Source organism: Elephas maximus, chromosome 1, assembly GCF_024166365.1.
Source record: "Elephas maximus indicus isolate mEleMax1 chromosome 1, mEleMax1 primary haplotype, whole genome shotgun sequence".
Classification (NCBI taxonomy): domain Eukaryota; kingdom Metazoa; phylum Chordata; class Mammalia; order Proboscidea; family Elephantidae; genus Elephas; species Elephas maximus.
Genome location: NC_064819.1, coordinates 25,293,927 through 25,314,969, shown reverse-complemented (window position 1 = coordinate 25,314,969; position 21,043 = coordinate 25,293,927). Strand labels below are relative to the sequence as shown.

At 39.1% G+C, this 21,043-nt stretch overlaps 1 protein-coding gene across 8 annotated transcripts in view; it reads left to right on the top strand.

The window, feature by feature from the left end:
• The window catches only part of TP63 (tumor protein p63), a 348,320-nt gene that overhangs the window by 178,990 nt on the left and 148,287 nt on the right, over nt 1–21,043 (top strand). For all 8 annotated transcript variants that reach the window (XM_049880462.1, XM_049880451.1, XM_049880469.1 and 5 more), the window contains 2 exons: nt 13,096–13,224; nt 14,208–14,340. In XM_049880462.1, coding sequence (XP_049736419.1) covers nt 13,151–13,224; nt 14,208–14,340 — 207 coding nt within the window. In that variant the 5' untranslated portion in view covers nt 13,096–13,150. The remainder of the gene's footprint in view (nt 1–13,095; nt 13,225–14,207; nt 14,341–21,043) is intronic.

Below are 21,043 nucleotides of genomic sequence, written 5' to 3'. Positions count from 1 at the left end.
CTGTATTCTGAGCATTCTAAAGTGTAGCCAGATTGAAAAATATGGGGCTAAAGCAAGCCTGATATTTTAATCCTGGAATGGGACAAGATTGCGGAAGTAGAGAGGTAAGAAGGACACTGGAGAGATGTTACCAAGGATTGATTGGGTCAGAAGAGTGCCATTGCCCAAGAGGAGAGCAGCAAAGGATGGGGCAAGAAGACGGTGGGCCTTCCTGGGAGAATAATGAGGTTAAAACGAGCTCAGGTGGAAGCATTCTGGAAGCCTGCACGAACAAAGACTGCAGGACCTAGAAGGCAATCTCTGAAGACAGAGCTACCTGGTTTCCTCAGCAAGAAGGAATGACAAAGGACAGCTGACTCAGAAGGAAGTTTTGTGAATTGCCAGGTAAAGGAAAATAATAGGGTATCACTAGAACAGGGAGTAGGCCTTATTGTCAGCAATCCTTGGGATGAAGTCCATCAGGTAGCAAGGTCAAAAGTCCCCTGTAAAATAAGTGATAGAATATTTGGACCAGAGGGCCTTAGAAATCATCTGATTCAGCCCTCTCACTTCATACCAGAAGCACGAGAATCCCAGAAAGGGGTGGGGTCTCGCCTGACATCCCAACTAGTAAAGGAGTCAGGCCTGTGATACAGGGCTCTGACCTCCATACATAGCTCTGAGAGACAGCACAGGGTGACAGTCACCAGTTCAGGCTCTGGAGCCAGCCCGCTGGCTGAATCTTTGCCCCCTTGCTTACTAGGTGTGTAACTTTGGGGAAGGTATTTAAGCCCTCTGTGACTCAATTTCCTCTTCTGTAAAATGAGGATTATAATAGTATAACTTTATCATGGGTTGTTAGGAGGATTCATAAGTTAATATCCATAAAACATTTAGAACAATGGTTAATATGTAGTATGTGTTATATAATGCTAACTATGATTATTATGAAGTTCCTGGGTGGTGCAAATGGTTAATGCATTCAGGTGCTAACCAAAAGTTTGGTGGCTCGAATCCACCCAGAGGTGACTCGAAAGAAAGGCCTGGTGGTCTACTTCTGAAAAATCAGCCATTAAAAACCCTACGGAGCACAGTTCTACTCCGACACGCATGGAGTTGCCATGAGTGAAGATCAACTCCGCGGCAACTCGTTGGTTACAGTTATGATCCCATGCTCTTTCATTCAAGTGATAAAGACATCTTAATGAGCAAGACTGTCATATCTTCCTTACTTGAAAACGAATATTTGGAGAAAATGCAGATTTTTCAAGGTGTTCTGTCTTTAGTAAACACTCCAAAGTGTTTAGACTTTAGTTGAATCCTAAAGCTATGTGTTTTCAAGTGTAATTTTTTAAAAAGTGCAGATTCTTAGGGCTCATGCCCAGTCATCTGAAACAGAGACTCTCGGGACAGGGAATTGGCATTTCCCAAACGAACCCCCAAGTGATCCTGCTGTGCTTTAAAGTATGACACCTACCATTCCTTGCTGGGGAAGTGAACTCCTAAAAGTTCAAGGTTCTCTTTTGCCCTGTGAGACAGGTACTATTCTCACCTTCACTGTTCAGACTTGAAATTAAGATCTAGAGAAGCCAAGTAACTTGTCCAAGGTAGTTAACCTTGTGAATGTCACACTGGGGACACTGAGGCCAAGTCCTTAAGGATCTAGAGTCCCCAGTCTCCTCAATTACCTTGTAATTCTGAGGAGGTGCATTACCATTAGGCTTTAGCTTTCTTATCTGTAAAATGGGGTAAGATTGTTATCTACCTCATAGGATGTTGAAAAAATTAACCAGGGTCTCTGAGGCGCTTTGCAGTCACTTGCCCAGGAAAGCAATCAGATGTTAACTGTTGTTACTGCTGTAAATGTTGGCATTGTTATTTGTGGTTTCCTTTCCAAACGTTTCCTTCAACAAGCATTGATTTAGCAACTTCTTTGTACCAGGTACTGTACTGGACTCTGAAGCCACAGAAACCAGAAACTAAAGTGGCGATCTTGCCTCCAATAAATAAAAACTCCGTTAGAAACTGTGAAGAAGAAAATGTACTAGCAGGCAAAGTGTGATCATGATCAGGAAGGAACAAAAAGTGTCCTGATTATTTAATTAAAAAAATTTTTTTAAAAGGATCTGTTAGGTAATATGTCATTCTGGATAATTGAGTTTTGTGGAGAGTTGAGCATATAACCCTTTAAATAGTTTTTTTTTTTTTTTTTAATATTGGAATGTAGTTATTTCTGGAAAATAATGCATACTTTGATGTCTTTTTAAATGAAGAATAGTGTGCACCATGTGAACTTGGTGACTCAGGTTCACCACTGGGAACCTTATTTATGGGGTTATGTTACTGCACCAAAGGGCTCCTGTGTGTGTCTATATCTTTATTCTTGTGCTTATTTTTTCTGTCTCCTTTATTTTTCTATCTCCTTCATCATAGTGAAATATCCACTTCACTCCTGACAAAAAGTCAATGTGATGTATCAGAAAGAGTAATGACTGGGGAGTTAATTCAGCCTGTGTTCTCTGGGGGAACTAAGACTATTCATTCCTTCATTCAACAAAGGTTTATGAATGCCCCATTACTATGTCAGGAACTCTATTATGTTTAGGGGTATAAAGATATTAAAAACGTCAAACTTCAATTTGTCTTAAAATCTTAGGTCTTTTTGTCTAGATTGGGGTTGGCAAACTTTTTCTATGAAGGGCCAGATCATAAATATTTTAGACTTTGTAGACCATATGGCCGCTGTTGTAACTCTTCAACTCTGCCGTTGTAGCACAAAAACAGCTGTATACAATCCATAAATGAATGAAATTAGTTGGGTTCCAAAAAAAAAAACTTTGGTTAGGATAGAGGGTAGGGCATAAATATGAGACTTTGATGACTTGGTATTTGAAAGAGGAAAAGGTAATTCTCAAAGAATTGATGACTGCTGAATTGACGTGAGATGTGTAGAAATTTAAAGGACTCTTGGGGCCTGGAGTGCATAGTAAAAGGTCATGGCAGAAGCAGGCTGTCCTTGGCAATCATTCTTAAGAGAGGTAGTGGAGGGAAAAGAAGGGACTTCTGAAGACGAAAGAGGAGTCAACTCAAGTGGGCAGGAATTACTAGGAGAAATGGTGGAACAGGGGAGAAATGAGTGTTGACATATGTAAAGAGATCTTAAAAATTTAGCTGTGAGTTCAGCAATATGATATAAAATGAGACTTCTGGGATATGATTTTTTTGTGTGTGTTCAAATTTTGGCAAGTTGAAAAATTTAAGGCATAAAATATACCCTAAATGAATTTTTTCCTTTTAAAGTTTGGTTTGCCAAGAGTGAAGCTTGCACACGGGTTTGAATTTGGGTTTAATAAAGAGAGAAGAGGACAGCCCAGTCATTTTTCAACATTGAGTTGAAAAGGAAAGATTTCCACCTAACAAAGGAAAGATATTAACAGGCCTGATTTAGAGTATGCAAATGAATTTCTGGTGGTGAAGTTATTTCAAGCATGTGAATAAATTAACTCCTCCTGGGTACTTGGGCAATATGCTAAAAGGCATCAAAGTGCTCTTTAGTGTCCTTATAACTAAGCACGAAAATTAATAATGATAATAGTTGCAACAATAGCAGAGTATTTTTTATAGGAATGTTTTCTGAACTAAAAAAGTAAAAGGAATTATATGATATGTAATGCTCCTGAGGCCAGCCAGAAGACTTGTTCTGGGAAATATACAAAGGTGGGATATAAAGGTTGGATTATAAAGGATGGATGGGTGGGTGGGTGGATGGGTGGGTGGGTGGGTGGGTGGATGGGTGGGTGGGTGGATCGATGGATCAATGGATAGGTGGATGGATCAGTGGATGGGTGGATGGATCAGTAGATGGATGGATGGATCAATGGATGGACGGAAGATGAAGAAGTCATGTTCAGAGTTTTGCATCACTTTTATCTGAAGATTGGGGACATTTCCTTTGAGTGCTCAAGTCCTCTTTGAAAGTAATAGGGACCTCAGCTTTCTTCTCTTACACTAAATTCTTAAGGATCATCTCCTTGTGGAAACATTGAGACTCAGTAGAATCTTTAAATAATATTCACCTATCAGTATTAAAGAGCCCTGGTGGCACAAGGGCAAAGAGGTCGGCTGCTAACCTAAAGTTCAAATCCACCAGCAGCTCCTTGGAAACCCTATGGGGCAGTGCTGCTCTGTTCTATAAGGTCACTATGAGTTGGAATCGACTTGACAGCAGTGGGTTTGGCTTTTGGTTTTATCAGTACTAAGTTTCCAAATTCACTTCCTGCTCTTCTTGTGGGGAAACGGTGACTGTTGTGATGGGAGAAAATTAGTAAGATCTTTTGTTCTGTTACAGAAAAAAAAATCCTAATTATAAAACCTTCATATTGCCCAGTTTTTATAATAAATGAGAATTAGAAGTTGCATATGTAATTTAATAAGGTTTTGTGTGCCACTTAGTATAGGAGAAAGCATGAGCTTTGAAGTCGGACAATCTTAAATTTAAATCCTGGCTCTCTCATTACTACCTGAGTGACCTTGTATACCTTCCTTATCCTCTCTGAGCTCAAAGATTCTCACATATAAACTGGAAAAGCAGGCCCTGTGAAGTGAAATCATACCCTAATCAATGTCAAGTCTTCTTTCTGGCCAATTGCCAGGCAAGTAGAGCACAAACCAAAATGAAGGACCCACGCTTTCTTGCCCTTAAGAAGGTCACAGTCCAGTGGGAAATTAGGCGTTGAAGCACAAAAGATTATCACGAAAAGCTAAAATGAGACAACTATTGAAGACGTTCTCTTCCCAGCACTGAACTGTGAACAACCTTCAAGGAAGCAACGTGTCTCATTCATCACAGGATCCCTGACATGGTCTTTCACAGAATAAGTGCTCAATAAATACATAGTTGAATCATTGGCACAGAAGGCCTTTAACTGAAATACAGAATTAGAGAGGGGTAGCAATGAATCTGCAGAGAGAAAGGATTTTGATTTTTTTTTTTTAATATGAAAGATTTCACTGAGTTATTTTTTTTTAATGACTTTCAGGAGCACAGATAATAGTTAACTATAGAAAAAACCCTGGTGGTGTAATGGTTAAGTGCTACAGCTGCTAACCAAGAGGTCTGCAGTTCGAATCCACCAGGCGCTTCTTGGAAACTCTATGGGGCAGTTCTACTCTATCCTATAGGGTCGCTATGAGTCGGAATCGACTCAATGGCAATGGGCTTTTTAGTTTGTTTGAGTAATTTTTACCTTTTTTAAAAAATATAATTTATTTAATTTTAAGTTTATTCTTATATAATAATACATTTTAATAATTGTTTTTCCCAAGTGGCTTGCAAAACTCCGTAAAGTTTAACAGTAGGCCAACACAAGTGATCTCCAAGACAACAATGGATCTAGGGTAAGTTCCTCATGTCTGAGTCTCAGTTTCCCTATGAAATGAGGGAAGAAGACTGGATAGTTTCTAAGGGCATACCCAGCTTTGACACTTCATGGGCTCCTCAAAGGTTTCGATTCATGTGAGCTGTATGTTGGCAAGCTGGCTTAGAAGCAGTGTGATCCAAGGCAATGAGGAGGCGCCTCCAGGTCTGTTCTTTGGGAAATATGTGGTGTCGTGTTCTCTTTCTACCAGAATGACTGACATCCTGTCGAGGAGGGCCTTTGAGTCAGAAAACCTAGCAGTAGCCAATGAGTCTGGAACACTGCTAAATGCTGTTTTAGTTTAAGTGAATTAGAGAATGCTTGTATAATATCAAATATATTTCTAGTTTTTATATAGCTTTAAGTTTGGATTTTCCAAAGGGAAGTAAAGAGTGTTTAAATATCCAGAGAGCGATAACAATGGAATTGAAAAAAAGGGCCAAGAGTTGGATTGTTCATTATCTGATGCACACATTTATTTTTATTGGACTGTGGATTAAAACCCAAGCTTGAGCATGACAAAGCTGGTGTGAACCAGTTCTTTGGAACTTCAGCTCCTCCATCTGTTAAATAGGAAAAGCTGAGCTAGATGGTCTTCAAGGGCTATTAATTCTGAAATCCTTCTATGAAACTAATGTTTTTTGAAATTCTGAAATTTAAGGAGTTGGGAAATTTTCAGGAACACTGAAAGAAACTAAAGGTGTGACAGACTCCACTGGTGATCTTTGGGCAAGAACAGGAAAAGCAGGAGAGAATGCAGAGGATGGACAGAACACCCCTTGGTGTTTTCAGGTCACTTCGACAAGAACAGGATTCTTTTCAGCTGAGTTAGTACAAACAGTGTAGGATAGTTAGTCCAGGAAAAACAAGATGAAAAGAAATTGATTTCAGGATTCCTTTCTTTGGGTGTGACTGGTTTGACAAAAAGTTTGAACAGAGTAATTGTTCTTATGTAAATTGAGATTTACCCAAAGACAAAGATTTGGAAGGTAGGTGGGATTGACCTCACTCCTTGCCCATCCAGCCCTATGACACCAGCTGATCTCTTTCCTTCTCTATAGTGTTTTGTATATTTTTTCAGAGAATGGGTGGCAGCTTTGAGTTTGCAAAGAAGAGACCTTAAAGATCTTCTAACTTGGACCCTTGATTTTTCTTTTTCTTTCTTTCTTTTTTTTTTTTTTTTTAGAAATAACCATTTCTTCAAATGAAATTTGCTCAAAACCCTAGTCTACATAAAACAGGTAAAAGCTGAGCATCAGCATGGTAACACGAAAGAGAAGTGTCTGAATTCCCAACAGCATGGCCGTTCCTTTACCTCTGGTAAACATACCGAGACCCTAGAAATCGTGGGATTTCAATGGAACACAATTTAAAAACCACTGATCTATTCCAAACCCAACCTCGTGCTTTATGATAAAGCCCTGTTGAAGTTTAAGGCCCAGAAGGAGGAAATTACCCACTTGAATGTAGCAAGTCTGAGACAAAAGTGGTCTAGATGAAACTGAGAAGTGATGGGAGCTTTTTTTTTTTTTTGGCCCAAGGACACAGATAGAGGAAGAATAGTTTGATCTGGAGAGAAACGAGGGAGAAATACAGGGCTAATATAATTATGTTACTTTTATGTGGCACTTTTACAGCTGTAACAGACCTTTCAAATACAAACTGGTTCAACTCAGCAGGTATTGCCTAGATACATACTGTGAAGCGCTTGGTTTAATAGGACCAGTGTATTGACTACCAGGCATTGTCCAGCACATTATTTCCAGTAAAAGTCCCAACCACTCTATGAAGAAAGGATAGTTGAAGAAGCTGAATTGCAAAGACATTAAAAGGAACTTGGTTATGGTCTCACAGCAGGTCAATAGTAGAGCTGAGATTTGAACCTAAGTCTCATTCTGAAATCCATGTTCCTTCTACTCTAGCCTCAAGGAATTATAAAACTACAAGAAATATAGAGATGAAAGATGTGGGTTTTTGTCCTCAAATGACTTAAAATCCTCCACAGTAGATTAATTGTTGTACAAGCAAATTAGGATAAATTGACATTGATGGGATGCAACACAAGACCAAGAAACTTTGAGGCAGAGCCCATTGCCACTGAGCCCATTCCGATTCATAGTGACCCTATAGGAGGGTAGAACTGCCCCATAGGGTTTCCGAGGCTGTCCCAGGGCTCCTTACTTGAAGGAAAGAACTAAGAAATACTTTGTGGAGAAGAGAGCACTGAAGATTGAGTAGGCGCCCTGAGAGGCAGCAGAGCAGAGATGATTACCTCCATGTTACCCTCCCGAGAGCTGAAGCTGGTTGGTAATGGCATCAGAAATACAGATAAAAGGTCTTTTAGAAGCCAGAGAGAAACCGGGGAGGGAGGATAGGAGGGAGATATAAAACAAGGGAAAGCCAAATAAGACCAGAGAGAAACCAGAATTCCATGTGGAGATAAATGAAAGAAGGAGAAATGGACATTGACTGGGGAGCCAATGATTTTTTTTTCCCCTCTTCTGCCTTAGACAAAGTGATAATGTCTTTCTTCTGTCTGACTTTTTTTTCTTTTTGAATCAGTCTCGCACCTTTTGTTATTTAAGATCTAGGTGAAGTTAACTGTTAATCTCTTTAATAACTGCCCCTAAATTTCTGCCCATTGAAAAAATCTCATATTCTTTTGTATTGAATCTCATACACTGAGTATCGTTATTGCTAAGGGTCTGCTTTGTGTTGCTGTGTTTACCCTTTAGTGTTCAACTGGCTGTCAGGCTCCCAGTCATAGGATGTAGGTCTTTGGATGTTGGAACTGTGTTTGTAGGTCCGTGTACATTATAACTCAAATGATGGTATAATGTACATGATTTTTTTTTTTTTGCATTTCTGGGCTTGTTCACCTTTGTTTACCTTTGATTTTTGTTTTTGTTTTTGTTTTTGTTTTTGTTTTTTTATTGTGATTTAGGTGAAAGTTTACAGCTCAAGTTAATTTCTCATTCAAAAATTTATACACATATTGTTTCGTGACATTGGTTTCAATCCTCACAATGTGACAGCATGCTCCCCCTTTCCACTCTGGGTTCCCTGTGTCCATTTGTCCAGTTTCCGTTCCTGCTTTCTTGTCCTGCTTTTGGACCGGAGCTGCCCATTTGATCTTGTATATTTGATTGACCTAAGAAGCATATTCCTTGCATGTGTTATTTTTTGTTTTGTAAGCCTGTCTAATCTTTGTCTCAAAAGTGGGCTTCGGGAATAGTTTCAGTTTTTGGTTAGCAGAGCTTCCAGGGGCCATAGTTTTGGGGTTCCTCCAGTAAGGGTTGTTTTTATTTTTATTTTCCTTTCTTCTCCATTTTTATGTGTAGCAGATTTTTAATGCAAATCAGACATAACCAAAAGTTTCACCCATGGGAATATTTTTCATAACATTTACTTCAATATTACATCCATTAAATTGTGTTTCTTTTCTCTGCACTAGTTGGTAGTATATAAATCAAGTCTTTCCCAACTCCAAAAGGGTAATAAAGAAAAGTTACTTTAACTTGAAGTTTTAATTTATATGAAATTAAAGATACTAATATTCCATATTCTTTCCTAATTTTAGGTAAATTTTCTGGATGTAGCTATGAAGGATATTGTAAACTCTGATATCCCACTCTTAAGCCAATCTGTACCAGTTTAACATTCACGTTTCATTCTATATACATCTGCATTTTGGCTTCACAGAGACCTCTAGTTTGTTTTGTTGTGTTCTGTTCTCCTATTTCTTTCCCTGTCCTAGCCCCTTGTCCTGCCCTCTCCAGCCTGGACCCTAAGATAGCCTTCACGGTTCTGTCCATCCTCTAGCACCCAATCCTTCTCATCCACCCATCCAGGGAAACAATAGCCCTGGATAAGTGCTTTAACCTGTTTTCCTCCCCGTATCCTCAGGTGGTATAAACTGGAGAGAATCCTCAAACTATACAGTTTGGGGCCATGAAAAATTAATGTTCCCTAACCTCACCCACATTTCCAAACACCCACTTCTCTCTTCTAACTATTCAGTGCCCACCCCATCATTTTCAGCAGTTGACTTTGTCTCTTCCTTCATCAAGAAAATTCAGCCCATCACTCATGTCCTATGTTTATCTTCTATGAGCACATTTATATCCACACTATTTTGCTACCTTTACTACACCCTGGAATGGGGACGGGGGATTTCAGTTCAAGGCCATTATCTTTACCTATACACTTGACCCCTTTCTTCCTGCTTCTTCCAGGAACTGCCTCTATGTCCTTCTGTTTCTTTCCAATATCTTAAATTTCTCCCTCTTCACTTGCTCCCTTCTTTGTAATTTGCTCCCTTCTTTCTACTTTATCTCTTTAGGTACAGTTCAAATTCTCCTCATCTAAATAAACATATTAAAAAAGAATATTTTCTTTACACCTCTATTTACTCCTCAAACAACTTTTATGTGCATTTTTGCCAGCATTAGTACTTTTTTTTTTTTTTTTTTAGTACTGGTGTGAAGGTTGCTGTTGAACTACTCATGTTAAATCCACTTGGTGCTTTTTAGACCTTAACTTCTTAGATTCCTCTGCTGCATTTAACTGTGTCGATGCTTCCTTAAATACTCTTTTCTTGTCTTCCAAGATACCATTAACACCTCCCGTACTGGTTACCATCGAGTTGATTCTGACTCATAGTGACCCTAAGGACGGAGTAGAACTGCCCCATAGAGTTTCCAAGGAGCACTGGTGGATTTGAACTGCCAACTTTTTGGTTAGCAGCCACCAGGGTTTCCATTAACATCACAGTGTCTATTAATTTATAGAGTCTCCAAAAGGACCCACATTGTTGTATTCATCTACCCCTATGATGAGAACTCCTGTCTCTGAACTTTTAGCCCATTCCTCTCACCAGAATTTAAGACTTGTTTATCTAACCCTCTGTTTCACTTTTTATATAGCCAATGGAACCACAAACTCGACAAGCTAAGAAAAAGCTTATTTTTTCTGTTTCTTCTCCAAGCCAGCTCCTTCAACTGTATTTATTGACTTAGTAGAATCATCAATCACTCAATCAAGCTAGGTGAAACTTGGAGGTCATCCTTGACTTTCCCTTCTCCCTCACTTAGTAGCCTATCCAATGTCAAATTCACCCTTTATTCTCTTTGGTGATAATTGAGCTTTCTCCCATCTTCTCCACACCCACTGCTACTATCCCCTTATGGTCTTACTTGGGCTAGTGAAGCAACATTCTAAATAACCACTTTGCCCATAAACTGACACGGTGTATATCTCTCCTCCACACAACTTCCAGGTTAATCAATATAAAATATATCCTGACTGTGTTATCTTCTTATTTCAAGTCCTTCAATACAGAGGTGGTAGATATAGTAACCTACACATGTGATAAAATTATGTAGAACTAAATACCCACAGAGAGATGGATACAAGTAAAACTGAGGAAATCCAAATAAGACTGGTGGGTTGTATTCATATCAGTTTCCTGGTTATAATACTGTACTATAGTTTTGCATGATTCATTATTGGGGGAAACTGGGTAAAGGTTATATGGGATCTCTCTGTATTCTTTTTTTTTTTTATAACTCTATTTTTTATTGTTATACTGTTTCTTATAATCACATGTGAATCTACAATTTTCTAAAAATAAGAACCTTAATTTTAAAAAATTCCTGAAGAAATATACTAACACAGGCATTGAAGTATTCAAATTTTTTTTTTTTTTTAATAGCATCCAAGTCTCTGCTTTCCTCTCCAGCTTCATCTCCCAGCATTCTCTGCCCAGGAGTTTTACAGTGTAGTAACAAAGGGTTGCTTGACATTTCCTAACACACACCAAGAGATTTTTGCATTTAGTACTTTCTTCATGCTGTTGGGTTGGCATAGAGTACCCATTCCATACCATTAAAATAACTAGTTGCTGTTGAGTCAGTTTTGACTCATGGTGACCCCCTAAGTGTCAAAGTAGAACTATGTTCCATAGGATTTCCAATGGCTTATTTTTCCAAAAAATCATCAAGACTTTCTTCCAAGGCACCTTTGGATAGACTTGAATTTCCAACCTTTTGCATCATTCAGGGACTCCTCTTAAGCCTTATCATTTAAGGGTTCTTTATATATTTCTTTTTGTATTTTAATGGTGCTATACATATTGGAGCCTTGGTGGTGTAGTGGCTAAAAGCTCAACTGCTAACTGAAATGTCAGCCACTCCTTGGAAACCCCATGGGGCAGTTCTATTCTGTCCTATAGGGTCACTGTGAGTCGGAATCGCCTCTACGGCCATGTGTTTGGTGTTTTGTTTCTTTCTTTTTTTTTTTTTTTTTGGTTTGATACATATCGTTAGGAGTCCTGAGTGGCACAAATGTTTAAGCACTTGACTACTAACCAAAAGATTGGCAGTTTCAACCCAGCCAGAGGCATCTCAGAAGAAAATCTTGGGGATCTGCTTCTGAAGCATCAGCCATTGAAAACCCTATGGAGTGCAGTTCTATCCTGGCACATGTGAGGTCTCTGTATATTCATACATACATACACACTGTAACCGCATTTGTTTTAGGTTGGCTTTCCTGTCTTAGCTTCTACACCATGAACATAAAGGGTGAAACCATAATTCTTTTTTTTTTTTAATATTTCCAGTGTCCATTATGCTTCCTGGCAAATAGTTTATGCTCTGTGTATATTTAATTAAATGAATGTTCTGCTGTATGTAGCTTGGAAATCTTCATCAATTAATCCAACATGATTATGTTCCATTATTATCTAACTAAACCAGAACTATGATTTGCATGTTTAAGAAGGTGATTTACTACCCTTGTGTTCTATAGACTTTTCATAACATTAGCAGTAATGATGAAGAGCTTAGCTAATTTGTTTTTGAGTAAAATCGATCTACTGAAAATCACCGTGAATCACATATTAAGATGATCTACATAGACATTCACATTTGGTAAAAACATCACGTGATAAAACTGGTATCTTCCTTCACATAGACAGGCATCAAGGATAAACGATTTTTCTTTTTTTTTAAATAAAGGCTATAAAGTGAAACAGAAATTGTTCATTTACAAAGTGTTCAGGTGTTTGTTCATCCTTCAGTCTAACATAAATTTCTACATTCCAATTAAAAACCACCCACACCTACTTCAATTTAAGGGACTGGTGATTTAAAAAAAAAAAAAAAAGACTTTGTTTCCTCTGGGCGTGATTCTTAGATGATAGTTATGAGCGGGGTAATTAATCTGAGGACGAATTTTAAATCTCCAGAGCTCTTTTTGGTTTTCTGATTCTACTTCTTGCCTGCTGGAGGCAGAATGAACAGATAATCAGTTGAGTCACTTATAAAACAGATTTAATAATAGGTCCGACTTGCTGTCAGATTTAATGAGAGGATGTTTATTTTCTTTTTGAAATCTCCAGAACACAGATGTTGAATAGTGGAGGTGTAGCATGTAACAACAATGTTATTGGTTCAGAAGGATGAGCTGGGGTAGAAGACTTGCTTGTCTAGCATGGGTCTGTCTGGTTTTATGGCCAAGTGGGATCCATGACTCTGCCCATAGCAACACCAGTGGTGAAACTTGTAAAAGTCTGCTGTATTTATCTGCATGATTTTAAAGATCTGGTTGCTATTTTCTACTTGTTAGAGTGTGCTATAGTTTAAATATGCCGTGTCATAAATACAGAAACTATAATCAGTTTCGTTTTTGTCTTTTTAAGGTTCGTAGAAACCCCAGCTCATTTCTCTTGGAAAGAAAGCTACTACCGATCCACCATGTCCCAGAGCACACAGACAAGTGAATTCCTCAGTCCCGAGGTTTTCCAGCATATCTGGGATTTTCTGGAACAGTAAGTACCAAGCAAGAAATATAGCCAAACTATGGTAAAGGAATAAATGTGAATGGTCAAAATACTGCTTACAAGGGCATGTTTCTAGAATCAATAAAAATCCATACATGTTGTTGGGAAAAGGTATTCCCTTTGTAGCATCTCTGTGTTCACAATTCAGTGGAGATTCATTCAGTTTCCAACACCACAAGATTGTTATTATTCCAAGGTGGTATAATTTTGGGGACTCTGGGAGGACTCTGTCCAATCCAAAATTGTTTCCCCAATGACTCTGATACTCAAAATGCATTCCTTTGGTTTAAAGACTCATATTTACTGCTACAAGGAGCCCTGGTGGTGCAATGGTTAAGCACTCAACTGTTAACCTAAAGGTTAGCGGCTCAAACCCACCCAGCAGTTCCACAGGAGAGAGACCAGGTGGTCTGCTCCTGTAAATATTACAACCTAGCAAACCCTATGGAGCAGTTCTGCTCTGTCATGTGGGGTCTCTGTGAGTTGAAAATCGACTTGACAACACCTAACAACTGTAACAACATTCACTGCTATAATGCAAGCACCTGCTGAGAAGGCAAAACACTAAGTTTTGTTGGTCATTTGTACCTGGCCATGAAAAGGATTATTACCATCATTTCTAAGAGCAGGTTTGAACAACTAAGTAAATAAGGAAGAAAGTGAAGAGTATTAGAACAGTGGGGACCCTAAGGGATCGGGTATAAAATACTCTGTCTCTTATATATCCACTGTCTCCTGTTTACCAGCCATCAGTTCTTTGAGAGGGCAGGGATCAGGGCTCCCATTTTAAAATAGGGCTTAGATTTGAACTGCCTGAGATTACCTATCTGGCAAGTGGTTGAGCAAGGCTTTCTATCTCCAAGCAACATGTCTTGCCAATTTTGCAACAGAGAGAAGTCACTATAGCTAATTGGATGAGTGTGTTGTATTTCCTTCCCATGCCTAACACACTTTTTTACCCTTAATTTTAGGCCTCTATGTTCAGTTCAGCCCATTGATTTGAACTTTGTGGATGAACCATCTGAAAACGGTGCAACAAACAAGATTGAGATTAGCATGGACTGTATCCGCATGCAGGACTCAGAACTGAGTGACCCCATGTGGGTGAGTGGCATGGGCTTGCCCGTTATTCTGAGAGCCAAGCTATCTGCATCTCTGCTAACCCTGGCTTTTTAGTGGCATGTAAGAAGGCAGGTGGCTTTTAGAGGTCAAGGCCATCAGAAAGAGTCAATGTGGTCAGCAGAGGAGGAGTAGGAGAAGCTTATGAATTCTGGGTCTATCTTAGCTCTCCATAACAGATAAGTTTGCAAGGGTATGCGGAAGGTGGTTGGAAATAGTACCTTACATCCTTTATCTGAAGTGTTCCTCATTGCAAACCAGATTTAAAGAGTACGGAACCTGCCCAAGACTTTCCAACTGGTTAGAGGCAGAGTACCAGAATCCAGATCTGAGTTCTACTCTAAAGCATTTTCCAATATGGCAGACTGCCTCAGTCATGAATCTGTCCTTCTTTAATGAAGGAAGAGGAAGTAAATTCTATGTGTACGCACATGTTAAGCATCTGGTAATAGGGTAACAGGAAAGAAGTAAATGATACAATAGAAAAAGGCTTTTCTTGTCTTTATCACTGAGTCTCTCATGACCTAAGGCCTCCGTTTCTCATTTACAAAATGATAGGACCTCCTGTGCTGTGCACTGCCCAGACAGACTAAGGAGTTTAATGGGTTAATGATGGTAAAATACATTTCTGAGACTTTTAGGCAAAATTCCCTTAATTTGTGTATTCCGTAGTCATGTAGGTTTATTTTTTATCATTTATTCACCACTCAAGTTTTGTTGCTTTTTCTGCTTAAACTTCTAGGAAAAAAAAAGCAGAAAGCAGGTGAGATGTCATAGAGTGTCTGCTCATAAGACAGTGGTTTAGAAAAATTTCTTCTCTTCCTTGCCTGATGTAGGATTTTACTGAAATTGTCACTATATACTTGTCTGCTGTAGAATGTATTTCTTAGCATCGGCATAAGGTGGCATGAGAAATGGAGAGAGGAAACAACCAAAAATATAGAGTTGTAACTTTGCAAATGCATGGTTGTTTTATCATTAAACTGACAAGGAAAAAAAAATACATTTTTTACGTTGACTCTTTCCATCCCCATAGGATGCAGTTCTCAGTTTTCTTGAGGTAATAAAAGGAAACTGACAGATAATTCCAATGGGTGGGTCATTCAAGGCCTTGGAAGATACTATAATTGAACATAAATATGTGTAAGTTTGGATTTGACAGTGATTTAAAAATTGAAACATTCTCAGTTGACTTGACAATATTGCCTCTTAAGTTGATGGATTAAAATCAAACCAAACCCATTGCTATTGGGTTGATTCTAACTCATAGCAACCCTATAGGACAGAGTAGAGCTGCCGCATAATGTTTCCAAGGAGCAGCTGGTGGATTTGAACTGTCGACCTTTTGGTTGATGGACTAAGCAACACAGGTTTGATTCCTGGGCCATGCCCTTCATGCACAGCCACCACCCATCTGTCAGTGGAGACTTACATGTTGCTATGATGCTAAACATGTTTCAACGGAGCTTCCAGATTAAGATGGAGTAGGAAGAAAAGCCTAGCAATCTATTTTAGTAAATCAGCCAGGAAAACCCTACAGATCACAATGGTTCTTTCTTCAGCCGATCATACTGACAGCATAGGACCAAGCAGTGTTTCACTGTGTTGTGCGTGGGGTCTCCATGAGTTGATGGCCGACTCGACGGCAGCCAACAACAAGAAGCAAATCTATCTTTTTAAGTTCTCTCCAGGTTTTTCTACTCTGACTCTTGGACTCATAAAAGTAGACCAAAAGTTACAAAGTTGGAGATGAAGAATTATATGCCTCCTTCATTTTTTTTTTCAGTTACAGTTCCTATTATTATTTCTGAGCCCTGGTGGCACAGTGGTTAAAGTGCTCAGCTGCTAACAAAAAAAGTTTGGCAGTTCAAACCCACCCACTGCTCTTCAGGAGAAAGATGTTGCATTCTGCTTCCATAAAAATTACAGCTTAGGAAACCCTATGGGGCAGTTCTACTCTGTCCTATAGGGTTGCTATGAGTCAGAATTGACTCGACAGCAGTGGCTTTTTTTGGCGGGGGGCGAGGAGGAGTGGTTATTTCCTTTTTACACACTGAAGCTGTGGTTTCTTAATAAACTATGCTGTTTCTTATTTCTTTGTATTGTTGGAGATATTCTTATCTAGAACACCATTCTTGTTCTTTTCCTCTCTCTAGCCAATTCCCTCAATATCCAGTTTCTGCCTCCTTTTCTGGGAAGACTTTTTGTCTCAGTCTTCACCACCAGTCTGATACAGAGGTCATTCCTCTGAAGTTACCTAAGCATGCTTTTTGTCCTGTTATTTATTACACAATGTTATAGTTACTTGTTTACATTCCTGTCTGTGAAGGGGACAAGAACCATATGTTCCTATGCCCAAGGCTTTTTACAATACTGGCACATAGTAGGTCTTCAAGAATTGTTGAAGTCATCAGAAATGGGATTCGATTGCTATGTAAATGTCCGATAGTTCTCTTTCAAACAACCCTGTTCAAAAGAATTTTTTTTTCCGTGATGGAAATGTTAATTCTGTCCTGTTCCATACAGTAGCCACAAGGTACATGCACCTTTTGAACACTTGAAATGTGGTCAGTACAACTGAAGCACTTAACTTTCATTTTAGTTTAAATTGCCACATGTGGATAGCATAGCCGTAGAATATCTCTCATCAATGAACTGTTCTTTCCTTGAACAGTCAAAGCAGCAAAGTTTCCTGTTTTACCTTCTTCCTCTGTTCCTTCCTTCTGATTAAGGTGCGTCAGTATAGGAAGTGCTATGCTTTTTAGGTTACTTGTTTTTATGTCCGTTGTTATCCCCTTCTGTTTAGAAGTACCCTGATATGCCACCTGATCTCTAAAATTTAAGTCATTTAAAGTCCATTTTGATATTTTTACAAAACAACTAAAAGAAACTCTGGAGAAAACCTAGTGGAGTATCTGAGTAAGAGGCAGACAAGTCATGCGATCATGTTAGAAGAGACTTACAATGAAAAGGGGAGAAAGCTAAGAAGATGCACAGATGTAATGGTTCTTACCATAGATGTTTTGTCTAGCTAAGAATGATACTGCCTTATGATTTTTGTGGCTATCGTTAGGTGCTGTTGAGTCGGTTTTCACTCATGGTTACCTTACGTATAACAGAACAAAACATTGCCCAGTCCTGTGCCATCCTCACAATTGTTGCCATGTTTGAGCCCATTGTTGAAGCCACTGTGTCAATCCATCTTGTTGAGGGTCTTCCTCTTTTTGGCTGACCCTCTACTTACCAAGTATGATGTCCTTCTCCAGGGACTGATTCCTCATGATAACATGTCCAAAGTGTGTGAGACATAGTCTCGCCATGCTCACATCTAAGGAGCATTCTGGCTGTACTTCTTCCAGGACAGATTTATTCATTATTCTGGCAGTCCATGGTATATTCAATATTCTTTGCCACCACAATAATTCAAATACATCAATTCTTCTTTGGTCTTCCTTATTCATTGTTCAGCTTTCGCATGCATATTAGGTGATCAAAGATACCAGGCTTGGATCAGGAGCACCTTAGTCCTCAAAGTAGTATCTTTGATATCTTTATGATTTTTAGGTCAAATTTAGGTCATTATTGTTTAAGAAATAGGGATGCTTAAGGGAATTATCCATTTGTGTTCAACATTTTTTCTTGAATATCAATACATGTATGTGTGTGTGTATATACACATATATATGTGTATGCGTGTATACACACACATATATACACATATATACACACATACATATTTGAAATAGATTTTTAATAATACTCATAGGAGGAGTGAATTTTTTGAAACTGGGGGTATTCAATTTGAGATTGATCCAGAATTTCCTGTTACGAGTCTGTATTACAAATTTTTAAAACAATACTTTTCTGAGGTGTCAGTTGTGGCTGCTGATTAACATATTTGGTATTTGATTTAGTCTTTTCAATAACATTGCACAGTAGACATTATCATCCTTGTTTTGTAAATTGATAAACCAAAGCAAACAAAGTTAAATGAGGTTAAATACCTTTCCTAGGGTCACCTGTGCAGTCCATGACAATCTTTGCATCTTGCCTGTGACACTGGACCCAACCTTGTCTTTGCTCAGTCTTCCCCAAGGCATTGCATTTAGGAAGAATTGGAGCTCTACTTCTTGAGTACCCATCTGCTTCTATGAAATTTAGGGACTCCTGTGTAGGGAAACTTCCCCTTTCCCCCATGGGATTCTATGCAGTACATGCTGCACACTTACCCCTCCTGTGGAGAGGTAAGGGACACCACTGGTAAAATCCTAATGATGAAACAGCGTTTATCATCACTTATTAGCCCCTTGGACTTGGACTTAAACTGAGGGCTACTGTTTAGTGATAAATTAGGAAATAAGACCCTGGATAGAAAAAATTGTAATAAGTGGGGGATTGTGGTGTTTCAGGAAAAGCTGGAAAACTAAATTAACAGGGTTTTGCCAGTGGGGGAAACAGAATAGGACACTTGGGAGCAACTGTATTAAAAGGAATATAAAAATAGACTGAGAATGAACTTGATTGAGGAAACAAATTTGCCTGTCTCTGGCTGCCCTGTTTTTATCTCCAAACAACTGAGACATTCCTTATAAATTTCCGTTCTATATGGAGCCCCAGTGGCACAGTGGTTAAGAACGTGGCTTCTTACCAAAAGGTCAGTAGCTCGAACCCACCGGCTGCTCTCTGGAAACCCTATGGGGCAGTTCTACCCCATCCTATAAGGTCTCTGTGCTACGAGTTGGAATCGACTTGACAGCAGTGGATTTTGGGGGGTTATATGAATCCTGGATCCTTCCTTGTGGTACAAGTATTCCAGCTTCCTCATGTATGTCTGTGTTTGAAAGCCATCAAGTCGGTTCCAACTCATGGTGGCCCATGTGTGTCAGAGACCTGTGCTCCACAGGGTTTTCAATGATTGATTTTTCAGAAGTATATCACCAGGCCTTTCTTCTGACGTGCCTCTGAGAGGTTGACTCCAAACTTCTGGCTCTTCAGTTAGCCGCCCAATATGTTAACCATTTGCACCTCCCAGTGACTCCAAAGGCCACAAGTTCACATTAAAAAAAAAAAAAAAAAAAATCTGTTGTCTTTGAGCCAATTCTGACTCATTGTGACCCCATGTGACAGAGTAGAAGTGCCTCATAGGGCTTCCAAGGCTGTAAATCTTTATGGAAGAAGAATGACACATCTTTCTTCCACGGAGCAGCTGGTGAGTTCAAACCACCAACCTTTTGGTCAGCAGTTGAGTGCTAACCATAAATTTCATGGTTAACACTGTGTCACTAGGGCTTCTTAAAGGCCACAGAAACCAAAACCCAACACATTGGCCTTGGGTCAATTCCGACTCATAGCGACCCTATAGAGTAGAGTAGAACTGCCCCATAGGGTTTCCAAGGCTATAATCTTTACAGAAGCAGACTGCTACATCTTTTTCCCTCAGAGTTACATAGATGAGGCTAAATACCCACTCCAGCCCCCAGCAACTTGAGTGGAAAAATGATGGACTTGTTCAGGCTCTTAAAAAAAGTGTTGTTCTAGTTTGGAAAGCAAGAACTAGACTTCTGTTAGATTCCCAGTCTTTCTGATCTGACTGCTGCTGCGATGATGTGAGGCTCTTCCATTATTTTGTTAGCATATTTTTGCTTTTCCATGTATAGGCTAATAGCCAAGTGAGTCCTAAACCCTGCACATAAATTACCTTCCTCTTGCATATAACATAACAAAAAAAAAAAAAAAAGTTGGGCTGTCAGCCAAGCATTCTTTCACTTTGCAAGAAATAAGAATCGGTGGACATGGCAAGACATGTTTGATTATTAAGGACGGAAATCTTGAAATTGAAGAATTCATCCTATTTTTATTGACGTTTGATACAACCCTCACCTTAATAACTAGTTATGAAATGGCATCACAATGTTTGCTCTGATTCTGAACAAAGGAAATTTGAGTGGCAGAGAATGTGTATAACTTGTTCACTAGAATGATTTTGAACATGCCTAGCAAAACGAACTGCGTTGGGTTAGTAAACATGGGTGAATGGAGCCTCTCCAATGGATTTCATATTTTAGCCTGTGTTCCCACCGTGTTATGTTCTTGTTGGTTTTGATTCTGCTGTCTAATAAGTTACTTTGTATATCAGGTTTGCGTTAATTATAAACAGCGTAAGTATGACTGCCAAGTCTTCTAAACCAAAAACGCATTGCCGTCAAGTCGATTCTGACTCATAGCGACCCCGCAGGACAGAGCAGAGCTGCTCTATAGGGCTTCCAAGGAGCTACTAGTGGATTCAAACTGCTGACCTTTTGGTTAGCAACCGAGCTCTTAACCATTGCACCACCAGGGCTCCATCATGTCTTCCAGAAGTGGATAATGATATTAACACTTGTATGTTCTCCCAGAATGATAGTAACTACACAACCCTTACTTTTGTATTTGTCTGTTACTTATACTTTGAGGAGAACTCTTCTTAGCTGAATTGGGTTTTTCCCTAGAGAGTTTAGCAGTAATCAGCTAAAACCATCCATTTTTCTGTATCTAAAAAAAAAAAAAAAATTTTTTTTTTTTTTATAAGGCAGCATCCCAGATACATATGAAGAGTTTTAAGCTCTACATATGAAAAGAGTGGTGTCTAGGCTGTGTGCATGTATTTGGATAGCCTTAGGCCACAGAAAAGGACCTCTGGCAGCAAAAA